Source organism: Rousettus aegyptiacus, unplaced genomic scaffold, assembly GCF_014176215.1.
Source record: "Rousettus aegyptiacus isolate mRouAeg1 unplaced genomic scaffold, mRouAeg1.p scaffold_m13_p_4, whole genome shotgun sequence".
In the NCBI taxonomy this organism is placed as follows: Eukaryota; Metazoa; Chordata; class Mammalia; order Chiroptera; family Pteropodidae; genus Rousettus; species Rousettus aegyptiacus.
This window is the reverse complement of record NW_023416307.1, coordinates 50,311,910-50,323,806: the sequence shown is the minus strand read 5'-3', so window position 1 is coordinate 50,323,806 and position 11,897 is coordinate 50,311,910. Positions and strand designations below refer to the sequence as shown.

The 11,897-nt window shown below is 42.7% G+C and overlaps 1 protein-coding gene across 1 annotated transcript; it reads right to left on the bottom strand.

The window, feature by feature from the left end:
* Positions 1-2,865: 2,865 nt before the first annotated feature.
* TM4SF19 (transmembrane 4 L six family member 19) lies at positions 2,866-11,551 on the bottom strand. Its single transcript, XM_016135172.2, has 5 exons — positions 11,209-11,551; positions 6,493-6,694; positions 6,029-6,106; positions 4,096-4,265; positions 2,866-3,805 (listed from the first exon to the last, which is right to left on the bottom strand). The coding sequence occupies exons 2-5, from the start codon at positions 6,673-6,675 to the stop codon at positions 3,622-3,624; spliced, it is 615 nt and encodes a 204-aa protein (XP_015990658.2). The 5' UTR covers positions 6,676-6,694; positions 11,209-11,551; the 3' UTR covers positions 2,866-3,621.
* Positions 11,552-11,897: the final 346 nt, after the last annotated feature.

The following is an 11,897-nucleotide window of genomic DNA, read 5'->3' as shown; positions in this document are numbered from 1 at the left end:
GAGCCGCAGAGTGGGGTCTGTGCAAGGGCCACAAAGCCAGATGTGCACTCAGCACCAGCTCAGTGCTGCCTCAGTCACACCCTTTTTGTTGCCTCCTGGTTTAGCAGCCCACCTCTGGCTTGTGTCATGCATCCACAGACCAGCATGGTCCCTGCCTGGCACAGAAGTCCAGTATCTCCTGGGCTCAAATCATGGGTTTTCTCCTTGCTGTTTCACCAGCCTCAAGAAATTATATCCCTAGAATGCAGATTTTCTCTCACATTTTATGAATTCTTCAATTATGTTTCTCTCACCCTATTTACCATAGTCCAACTAAAAACATAGAAGATCCAGTACATAATTCAGTTCAGTAAACATTTTATTTGCCATCTGTGCTGGAGGCTGGAAATACAAAAATGAATAAAACCCAGGCCTTGCCCTAAAGAGTGAATAGATTTGGCTAGGGAACAGTAGGCTAAACTAATTATTACTAAATGGAGTGCCACTTTCTATAACAGAAAGCTGAAGGACAGCCTGTTCCCGAGATGGCCTTACTTTTCTCTGAGCACTATTAATACAAGGCAACATCCTCTTCATTTCAGGATGATATTCAGGAAGGCACATACAAGATAAGGAACAACTTTTCTTTGGAATAAAATGTTTACTTAATACCATCCTGATAAACAGATTAGCATCAGCCTTTCAACAAAACCTGGTTGCAAGCCAAGCCAAAAACCAGATGGAGCTTTTGTCTGGGGAGATAAAACCAAGGTAAAAGCCCATTGTAAGTGTGAGGTGGTCCTGGGATACAGGTAGGAGGAAGGGGGTGCAGGTACTCTCTAGACTCTCACAAAGGGCAGCCAAGGCAGGTGTGGAGGGCTGTGGGGCCCACAGCAGAATGAATTCAGAAACTCCTTCTCTCCTCTCCTCTCCTCTCCTCTCCTCTCCTCTCCTCTCCTTCCCTCTCCTCCTCCTCTCCTCTCCCTCTCCTCCTCCTCTCTCTCCTCTCCTCCCCTCCCCTCCCCTCCCTCCTCTCCTCTCTCTCTTCTCCTCCTCCTCTCCTCTTCTTCTCCTATTGCCTCTTCAAAGCCCTTCTCCCTCCCCCTCCCCTACAGCTCTTCACAATCCACAATAAACTGAACTGTGAAGAAAGAAGTTAAGTGAGCTATTCTAGCTCATCTCTAGTTAAGTACATTGCACCCCTCACCTGGGCAATTGTACTTCAAACTTGGAGAAGGTGCTGTCAGCTTTACTCCCAGACTTCTGTTTTTGACCTTGTGCACTTTGAGATCTATGAGTGTCAGCAGCCAACCACAGGAGGATCCACCCTAAATGTACAGAATCTGAAAGTGAGAATGATAGGCCTAGCTGAGGCAGAGATTGGAGATGCTGTCCTTTGAAGTCGTATTAAGTGCTACAATAATATTAGTCTGAGGTTCCTGAGGATGAAGGAGGCTCAGGCAAGAGTCACCTCTTCACTGAGAATTGTCTTGGTGCCCAAAACTGACATCTCTCACCTCAGTGCCCTGCTAAGCCATCAAAGTAGGGCCAAGCCAGGATAAAGATTGTGAACCTGGTGTGTGTGTGTGTGTGTGTGTGTGTGTGTGTGTGTGTGCCTAATATGTCCAAAACCAGACATAAATTATCTTTAAATTCTCCATTAATTATGTGGAGATGTCAATATCTTTCCCCTGCAAGAGAAGTTTGTATAAATCAGGTATGTCCTAGCCATGACCCTGAAACTAAATCAGCCAACAGGGTCATGTGAGACAGGCACAGGCAATGCTTCTTGGATGTTGTATGTGGGTATACAATATGGTGTCTGGACCTCAGGACACCCTGCCTGATCAAGAGACTGTGCCTTTTTCTGTTCCTGACAGTTTTATCTGTCTACCTTCCCCACTCAGGACAGGCCTGTCAGGCCAACGGCTCCAGAGAGGAGAAGTTGAGATGGTGTTTGGAGGGACCTGACTTATTCTGCTAGCTTGCCTATCAGAAGACAGAATCATGCTCCTCAGTCCTGCTGAAGCACACTGGGAACAGAGGAATTGCTATATTCTGGAAGCCTCTGGGGCTTCAGTGGCTCCTCCCTGACCTGGGATAGTGCTGGTATGGAGCTGGGGTCCAAGGGTCTGTGGAGGGGATACAGTACCACCTGGGCCTCCAAATTTCCTTCTAGGAAATTTCCTGGACCTACCCGCTACCTCTTCTCTTGACAGTACCCTTCTTCCTGGTTTTTCCCAGGCTGCTTCTGCTCGCTTCATCCTCTTCCCTAACCATCAAATCTTCCCCTACCAGGATCTCCATCCCACTCCTGACTCTACTCACTATCCTACAGTGTGAGAGAAAGAGGCCCTCTTCTTTCCATGTCCCACATTAGAAGCAGCCGTGGCATCCCAGTTCTGCACACACCCCATCCCATTCATCCCCTCTAGGCCTTTGAGCGTTCTGTTTCCTCCGCTGGGGAAACCCCCCCCCTCTTTTCCAAGCTATTTTAAGAAATCGGCTCAGACACAATGGAAGCCTTCTGTGATCTCTCACTTATCCTCCCCTTTGGGGTTCACTGTTCCTCCAAGCTCTCATTACACCTGTGTTGATATCTCACGTGGCCCTTGCCATGTGGTATTTAAATTATCGATACATGTGTTTGTTTCTCTAACCTGACTATGAACTCTTGACACTATGAACTCAGGGCAGAGTTCAAGGTCAAAGACCATGTCTCAGTCATCTTTGGCTTCTCAGCATGCACAGGAGTGAATGCTAGGCACACCGTGGATATTCAGCATATACCACTTATTGAACTTCACTGAACACTAATGAAAAGAATATTGATGGATTAATTAGCTCAGACTGCCATAACAAAATTCCACAGACTGGGTGGCTTAAACAACAGAAATTTATTTTTATTTTCTGGAGGCTGGAAGTCCAAGATCAAGGTGCCAACAAGGTTGGTTTCTACCGAGGCCTTTTTCCTTGGCTTGCAGGTAGCGACCTTCTGGCTGCGTCCTCACATGTCCTTTCCCTCTATGCCCATGTGGAAAGAGGGATCTGATAGCTCATCCTCTTCTTATAAGGATGTCAATCCTACTGGATTAGGATCTTTCCCTTATGACCTCTTTTAATCTTAATTAATTTTACAGAGGTCTTATCTCCAAATAGAGTCGCATTGGGGGTTAAGGGTTCAACCTGTGAGTTCTGAGAACACAGAGTTCGGCCATTACAAGTGGTGAACTTGAATTTAGAAGATAGGGGCTCAGGTTCTTACATTACCTGAACCTAGCTGAGTGCTTTTAAGCAGCAAGCCCATTGTCCTCTAGGAGCCTTAACTTCTGTATGTGTAACATGTGGTAGATTTTATGGAGTCATTGAGAGGCTGAAGTAAGATCATGGCTGGAGGACATTTTATGTACAATAAGTTCCTACACAATAATAATGACTTAATTATTTCTTCCACTAACATATCATTTTGCAGTTTACAATGTGACTTGAAATGCATTAACATATGTGCAAGGAATAATTATTGTTAGTATTCCTACAGGAATACCTAAAAGGGAAGTTTGTTTATGATTCATACCCATAAATCCTAGTTGCAGAAAGGATCCGAGGAAGCTTCCGATGAAAACTCCTATCCATAAAAGGGCATTATGACTTCTCACAGAGGCTACAGAAAAGGCCCAAGAAGCTGTTGAAGAAATGAATGACCACCAGGAGAATCTGGAGGAAGCTGATGCACAGTAGGGTGGAGAAGAAGCACACATGCCAAACGACAGCTTTAGTAGGCTCCAGGCAGACAGAGTTCCAGAGTGAATGGTCATACATATAATTCCTATTTCAAAATATAAGGAGACCAGGTTTGAGGAATAAGTAAGAAAAGCCAAATAAGCAAATTCAATGGAAAGCTGAGGCCTCACCCAGAATAGGTCATAGGCCTAGACTCTTGGGGGTGATCACTGCTGCTGCTTTTTCAGTTGTTAAGCATCATAGGAGTTAGATGCTAGAATGCATAACCAAAAGGAGTTTGTAGTCCACTTCTCTCTCTCTCCCTCGCTTTCTCCCTGTCTCCCCTACTCCCTCCCTAAAACAGCTGCAAATCTATCCAACTCTCCATCTAGTTACCTGTTATTCAGGTCTTTGAATGGGTAACCATACTTCCAACCTTGCGTCTGGTTGAAGGATGAGACATAAAATATGCAAAAAGGACCATCTTTCAGGGCTACTCCAGAAGTAGTAAAGCAAATCAAGGCTCCAAGCAAAGCCAGGACACTTGACAACAGAGCAGTGAGCATCTGTAGAGGGAGAGAAGAAACAATGAGCCTGAGATGGGGTTATGACTAGGTAACTTGTGGGACCATTTGGACAATCTAACTTCTCTGGTGTTCAAGTTTTCCCCCATCATATTCATCAGGCTACTCCATGGCACCTCCTTTAAAGCTTAACCAAGGTAGGGTGTCTAATGAGGGGTCACTGGGTAGAGGTGGAAGGGGTGGGACAGAAAGAATTGAGAAGGGGAAAACATTGACACTTGAACATGAATCTCCCCAACTCCACTCGGCAGGCTCTTCTCAGCAGGTTCACATCAAAAACTTTTAAGCTCAGACTAAGTCATTCGGCCTCTGGGTTAAAGGATCGGATTGGTTATTGCATGCCCACATCTGACTCTTTTAAGGAAAAGCTATATTTTCCAAAGTTCCAAGCTCCTATTCCTGATTCTTGTCTTTCTAAAAGGAAGGGAGGAGAGAGGGATGAATCATAGGAAAGAAAGGAAGGAGAGAGACAGAGACAGACAGAGAGAAATTACTGTCAACTCTGAAATGACACCAGTTCTGTCACTATATTTTTCTAGTCAGTACACCACTCTTCCCTCATAAAAGATAATGACAAGTTTATTTTCCTGGCAAAATTCTACCTTGCTTCCAAATTGGGATTTTGAATTTCACAGGATACTAGATTTTTTTTTTCTCCTTTCCAAAGACTACATATTTTTAAAATTTAAATAAAGCATATAAATAATTGTTATACAGAGTCATGGAGTCATTTCTCCACTGATGTCAAGCCATTTTGGAGCTTGGGAGGGCACAGAGAAAGGTGCATAGTAAGTTTTGACTCTAAATGAAAAGATTCAGGATAAAATAGTCTTATATAAGCCTAGAACAATGATTCTCAAAATGTGGTCCCAGTTCCAGCAGCATCATATCACCTGGAAACTTGTTAGCAATGTAAAATTTTCCACTCACCAGATCTACTAAATCAGAAACTCTGGGGGTGGAGCCCAGCAATTTGTGTTTTAACAAACCCTGCTGGGATTCTAATATGCACTCACATCTGAGAACCACTTCCCTTGGGGAAAACCAGACTTGACTGAGAACAGATAGTGAATGGAATGTGTGGGCGTTTATATTTAATTCTGAATCAGTGGAGTTCCCAGTATATGGGCTGCAGATATCAAAGCAAGCTGTGGAGTTACTATAAGGAGGTTAGAGATTCATGTGTCTGAGACTGAATATTGTGTGTGAGCAAACAGAGTTCTCAAAAATATAGAGAGATGTTTATATAATTAATAAAGTGAAAATTAACTATGGGCCTCAGTTTCATTATCTGTAAAATGGAAAGGTTAAACTAGAATCTAGTCATTAAAAGATCTCTGGAGAAGATTCCAGCTCTAATAAAAATTAAGCAAAGTACCAGGAAATTTTCTCTCAATAACACATGATTACAATGTACATAACTCATGTCCATATTGTTCAATAGGCTAAAAAATAATGATAACAGTTCCCCCAAATTTGTATAAACATTTATGGTTCATTATGACATTTATGGCCCATTATATGACAGGATCATTGACTTGACCCTGTTAACTCCCATTTTTCATGTGGGGACCTGAAGATCGAAAAGGTTAAGCAACTTTCCCAAGAGCTTAAGATGATTAAGGGGCATGGTCAGAACCTGACTTCAAACCCCAAGACCAATATTGCCTTTTTATCATACCGCCTTGACAGAATTAGGATGTAAGGACATTCTAGGTATTAGAAGAGTAGAATCTGGTGCTTACGCTTCGGCAAGGCCCACTCTTACTGAAACAGCCGTATCTCCATCCCATCAAAGAGATGAGGATAGCTGCAGTGAGTACCTGGGAGAGGAGAGAAGACTGTTAAGAGACTGAGTAATTTACATTGCTAGCTGACACCTGTGGCTGTTGAAAAGAGTGGTTGATCACCTCACATGGACTGAATTATTCTATCTTTCCCAGAGGGTTTGGCTTTGACTGTCAGGACCCAATTTTGGATGACTAGCCTGATCTGACTTTATTGATAACAATGTTCATACCTAGCCTGCCTATTCCAAAATTTAGCAACCCTTGTCAAGTTCTCCTAGAGTCTTCTATCGCTTGGAGTTGCTAAGACCAGCTTGTTAAACTTTTTTGCAAGGAATCAAAACACTCCTTCCCCCAACCTCCCTGCTCCACCCCCGGGGTGCACTTTGGGAGTTCACACCCAGGGAACCCAGGACACTTACCATGAGGCCTCCTCCCCAGAGCCCAGAGCCCAGCATGGCATGCCTGCCAATGAGGCCTCTCAACAGGTAAGTCACGTCCCAGTTAGGAAAGAGGAGCACCATGTTGGCCCCTGCAGCAAACAGGGCTGTAGTACCAAGGCTCAGCCCCAGGATGCGGGAGCAGGTCCGTGAGCATGCCATCATGCAGGGAGATGACGGTGTCCTGGAACCAATGGAAGGAGGGTCATGGGGGCTCTGCTGCTGGGAGCATTGGGTCAGGGCAACAGACTACAGATATTGTCACCTCCCGAGGTCAGTAAAAGAAGAGCCAAAGAACTTGCTTAAAAACTCTTCCTGTTATAATTATTCCCCAACGGAAAATTGTTTAATTTTCTGCTAACTCTCTCACACACATACTCCTTGTTCCATTATATTTTGTTTGTACCTCTGTTATACCCAGTGATTACTGTATCTGGAATGGAAAAAAAAATTTTTTAAGGTGTCATCCTCTCTCTTTAAAAGATGTCATTTTAAAGATGTTCACTGTTACCACTTCCATTCAACATTAGACAGGAGGTCCTTTGCAGTGCAATGAGAAAATAAATAGAAGCAAAAGCCATACATATAGGAAATAAAGAAATAAGAATTGTCATTACTCATAAATAACATGATTATCTATATAGAAAACCCTAAGGAAGCTATCAAAAATTTACTAGAACTGATAGGTGAGATAAGTAAAATCACAGAATAAAAACATTGATATACAAAAACTCTATTGTATTTCTATATACAAGCAATGGCAAATTGTAAAAATTTTTTAAATACCATTTACACAATAGCATAAAAATAAAAAAGAGTTATGGATAAATTTCACTAAATATGTGTAAGACCTATACACTAAAAATGACAAAACACTGTTGAGAAGAATTAAAGGAGACCTAAATAAACGGAAAGATATATCATGTTCCTGGGTCAAAAGAATCAGTATTGTTAGCACATCGATTCTCTCTAAATTGACACACAGATTCGGAGCAATCTCAATCAAAATCCTAGCAGGATTTTGTAATACAAATTGAAAAGCTAAATCTAAATTTGTATGGAAATACACAGGACCTAAATTAGCCAAAATAATTTTTAAAAAGAAAAATAAAGTTGGAGGACTTATACCATGAGATTTTAAGACATTATAAAGCTACAGTAATCAAGATAGTGAAGTAATGCATAAAAAGACAGACAAAACACTGGAACAGAGTAGAGAGTTCAGAAATATATCTACATATATGATCGAATTATTTTTGAAAAAGATACTATTTCAGTGACAAAAGGATAGTCTTTTCAATAAGTAGTGCTAGAACAATCTATATGCAGAACAAAAATATATATACTTGAGTATTACTTCAAACCATATTCAATAATTAAGTTTAAATGGACCATAAATACAAACTTAATAAAACTTCTAGAAGAAAACAAAGGAGAAAAATCACTGGGGTCTTGGGTAGATAAAGATTTATTAGATAAAACACAAAAAGTACAACCCATAAAAAATGAAAAACTCTTCAAAATTAAAAATTAGCTCTTTGTTAAAGTTCTCACTGAGTTCATCTATACTTTCCCTAAGTTCACTGAGCATGTTTATAACCAGTGTTTTGAACTCTGTATTTGTTGAATTGCTTGACTCTATTATTCCTGGCTCTCTGTTCTGTTCTCTCATGTGGTTTCTGCTTCTTTGTCTTCCCATTTTGACTGCATTTCTGTGTCTGTTTCCATGTACTAAGCAAAGCTCCTAAGTCTCCTGGTCTTATTAGCGTGGCTTTGTGTGGTAGGTGTCCAGTGGCACAGTCCTGAGAGGGGTTCAGCTGCAGGCCAAGTTTAGCCCCAGTCTGTGCCCCTCTGGGGCCACCTGTTAAGATTCAGCAAACAATCCACAGATGCTGTGCTTATAGTTGCCTCAAGAGACCACTCCAGAAAACGAGGCCAGCTGCCACTAGTGTGAGTCTAGGCACTGCTCAGGAAGGATCACCAGACTCGCCAAGGACGAAACTGGATATGGCTTGGGTGGGGCTGCAAGTTGGAGGAGACGGAGTTTCAGGGAATACTTTGAGCAAAGCGACCTCTGTTATCCAGTCTGATGACATCTCAGCTATGGTGGCGCTGAGTCTATACACTGGGAGCGGGGAGGGATCGACAGAAGAACAATGGATACCACCAGCACTTCTGTACAGAGCAAGTCTCACTTCAGGCCCTTGCTCCGACGACTCAGAGTCCCCTTGTACGTTCCTGGTGCCCTGCATGCAGCCAACCTGATGCTGGTGCTCAGAGTGAGCAGGTCCATCACTGCGAAAGTCCATTCACAGACGAGGCCCCTTTGAGAGGCATCTGAGCTGTGGGCTGCAGCCGCCAGGTGCAGCTATCGCAGCCTCTGTCCCACTCAGCCACTTAGGACCACGCAGCCTTGCGTCTTCACCCCTACCGACCTTCTACCATTACAGGGTGATTTTTTATTTCTCTCCCTAGTTGTAGTGCTTCTGTTCATCTAGATCCCAGGCAACTTTGCTTGCTGTTTGCTCCCTGTTTCTGCCACAACTTTGATGTAGTCACAAGAGGGATAAACGAAGCTTCTATCATCTATGCCATTTTTTTCTCCTTTTTTTTTTAAAAAAATATGAATTAGCATAAGACTAGTAATATTTGAGTAACTCACATCAGTGTGGATCTGAAAAAGTCAGTACCATGACATTCCCAAAAAGTGGTCTGTTGCCACTTTGCAATTCATTTACATATCTGTGTCACCTTAAGGCTCTTAACACTCCCATCTAACACATCGCTTTGCACATAATTTTTTTAAAATGTATATATCTCTCTCCCCTTCTCTTTCTTTGTGTATGTTTCTTACACATATGTATACACATACATATATCATGAAATATTTCAGAGTTTAAAGAATTAAACATACTGTACATAATGTATCTGTACTTGTAAGTTATATGGGATAATTAAACAAAACCCATGTAAATATAACCAGTTTACAAAACAGGTCATTACCACTAATATTATTGAAGCCCAGGTGTGTACTCTCTAATCCTACCATCTTTCTGAATTCCTTCCTAGAAATTACTATCCTAAATTTTTATTTTATTATACCTTTTAAAAACAGTTTTACAATTTATGAACTCATTTTTAAAAACCCGGATGATTACCGCAGCATCTTCTATTTGTCCAGACTGAAGTTTATGGTAGAGAGACTAGTCCAGACACAGTACTGAGTAGGGCATTTGGTTGAGGGGATGCTCCTGCCCTTCTCCCGCATTCACCAACTCCCAAAGGCCTTGGTGACTTTTGCTTCCTCTAATCTCTGAGCCCATGCTTGGCTCCTGCAATTCTACCAAAGGGGAACTTCCTGATGCAATGACATTTGCATTTTAGTGTAAAGAGTTGCCTTCGCCAAGTGTGCCCTCCACAGAATATTTGTCCTCTACACCATGTTTCTCACAATGAATTAAATAACTTGTCCTTGACTAAAGAAAGTTCAAATTCCTGTGAAGGGAGCATATGCTAGGGGAGTTCCTGGGTAGGATATGATAGGAACAGCAGCCCTACTTCAGGGATATAAGGGGCCTGAGGGGAAGGGTGTGAATTAGGGATCAGGAGAGACCCTGTGTCTTTCCCCAGCCTTCTCTCCCAGCTAGTCCACCACAGGAGACCTCTTTTCATGATTTAGGTCCCCTAGTACCAGCTGCTTCCTCCTCAGGTCCTCAGGGTGAGGCTTGCCCTGATGTCAGGAGGCAGGACACCTGTAGGATAATAATCCTCCTCCTAGTTTGTAATGCAAGGGCATGTCTGTCTGGGCAGCCTCTCTCCCCAGACTGTCCGTCTAAAGTTCAGGGCTCTCAGTGTATACGTCTCAGCAAGTTAACCAATTGAGGGTCTTAATAAGTCATTACTTTAACCTACACCCCTCCCAATGACTGACATTTTGCCAGGGGCCCCAACTGACGACTCGTGTGTAGTTGGACTTAGGAGCATGCTCTCTAGACCACAGGCTGGGAGAAGCTTTTGCTTAGGAACCCCTTCGTCCACCTTTAAATTATCCCACTTATGAGTAAGGCCTGCCAGGACACAGATCACCAAAGTAACACACTCTCTGATAATCTCTTCTATGGAGACTTTTTCCTATTGGGACAGAGTTTTAGAAGGGAAACTAAAAAATACGGACATGAGAGGGAAAACTAAGTTGAGCATAGCCTTTGGATGAGTGGAATTCAGAGAATCCTGGCTGTTCCAGTGATCTTACACTAAAAGTAATGTAGTGAGGAGGCAAGAGAATTAAAATGTTAATCAAGCTACATTCAGAGACTACACAATATGCTGATCAGCCCCATAGCCAGGCCAGGAGGACACCTGCAGAACAAAGGAAGATTTCTGCTGGAATGACTAATAACAGGAACAACAGTCTTTTTAAGTGGGCCCTACATCAATAAAATCGTTCATTCCCTACTGCTAAAATCATGGGGAACCTATGGATTAAAGGCTGGGAACTGCCAGCTGGCCTTCTCACACTATATACTCTTCCCTTTCCCCTTCCTCACTGTATGTCCATATCAAAGGAAATGGGAACTAAAGAATGATCTATAAACTGAACTCCCCAACAGTCGAACAGTCAGAACCATCAGTCGTGGTCCCTCTCACTCTCTGCCTCCGAGTGTCTGTGGAGTGTTACCCCTTTTCTAATAACCTTACCTTTTGACTTTGATTTTGATGTGTGTGTTGAATTCTTTCTACACTCTCTTCCAAAGGACCCTCTTCTCTTGGTGCAGGGCTTGGTCTCCCTGGCACTCGGCACTCTCGGGGAAATATGCCCTGTCCTGCATCAAAAGCACTTGTGTTGCTCCACCCCGGAGGGCTGAGGCTTAATTCCAGTTTCACTTCCTCTCCCTGACTTTGTCATCCTAGAGATCACAACATTCTGAGAAGTGCTTCCAAAAATCTGAGCCAGCAGATGAGCAAGGAAGTTGCCTAATTTGATATCTAAAGGGACAAGCAGGATCATAGCTTTAGGGGAGGCATGTTCCAACCAGAGATCCTATCTGGATGAACGAAAGAAATTGGCTAGATGTCTGGGTAACAATATAAATGATCAGCTAAGTCCTGGGAAGGAAGAGACTGCAAATTCTCTCTGTTTTATCTACCTTACTCATGGTCTAGCCAGGCTTTTCTTTCATTTCTTTATGAACAGTCAAACATTTATTAAGTGACCACTTACTGCCAGGCACTATGCTAGGGCCTGGGGTACAATCGTGAATTGGACACAGTCTCTTCTCTTGAGGAACTAAAAGTCTGGTGGAGACATTGTCAAGGCAGTAAGCAAGTGCTAAACAGAGGTGTCCACCTTCAGGTGTAATCCAATTTAAGGTTTAATAGAAGGAGGG

What these genes read in the sequence shown, in the direction of transcription:
- TM4SF19 (XM_016135172.2), bottom strand. Translation starts at nt 6,675, where the DNA reads ATGATGGCATGCTCACGGACCTGCTCCCGCATCCTGGGGCTGAGCCTT. An exon ending in TCTGGGGAGGAGGCCTCATG is followed by an intron (nt 6,107 to 6,492) that starts GTAAGTGTCCTG and finishes CTCCTCTCCCAG; the next exon opens with GTACTCACTGCAGCTATCCT. An exon ending in TTCAAAGACCTGAATAACAG is followed by an intron (nt 3,806 to 4,095) that starts GTAACTAGATGG and finishes ATTTTGAAATAG; the next exon opens with GAATTATATGTATGACCATT.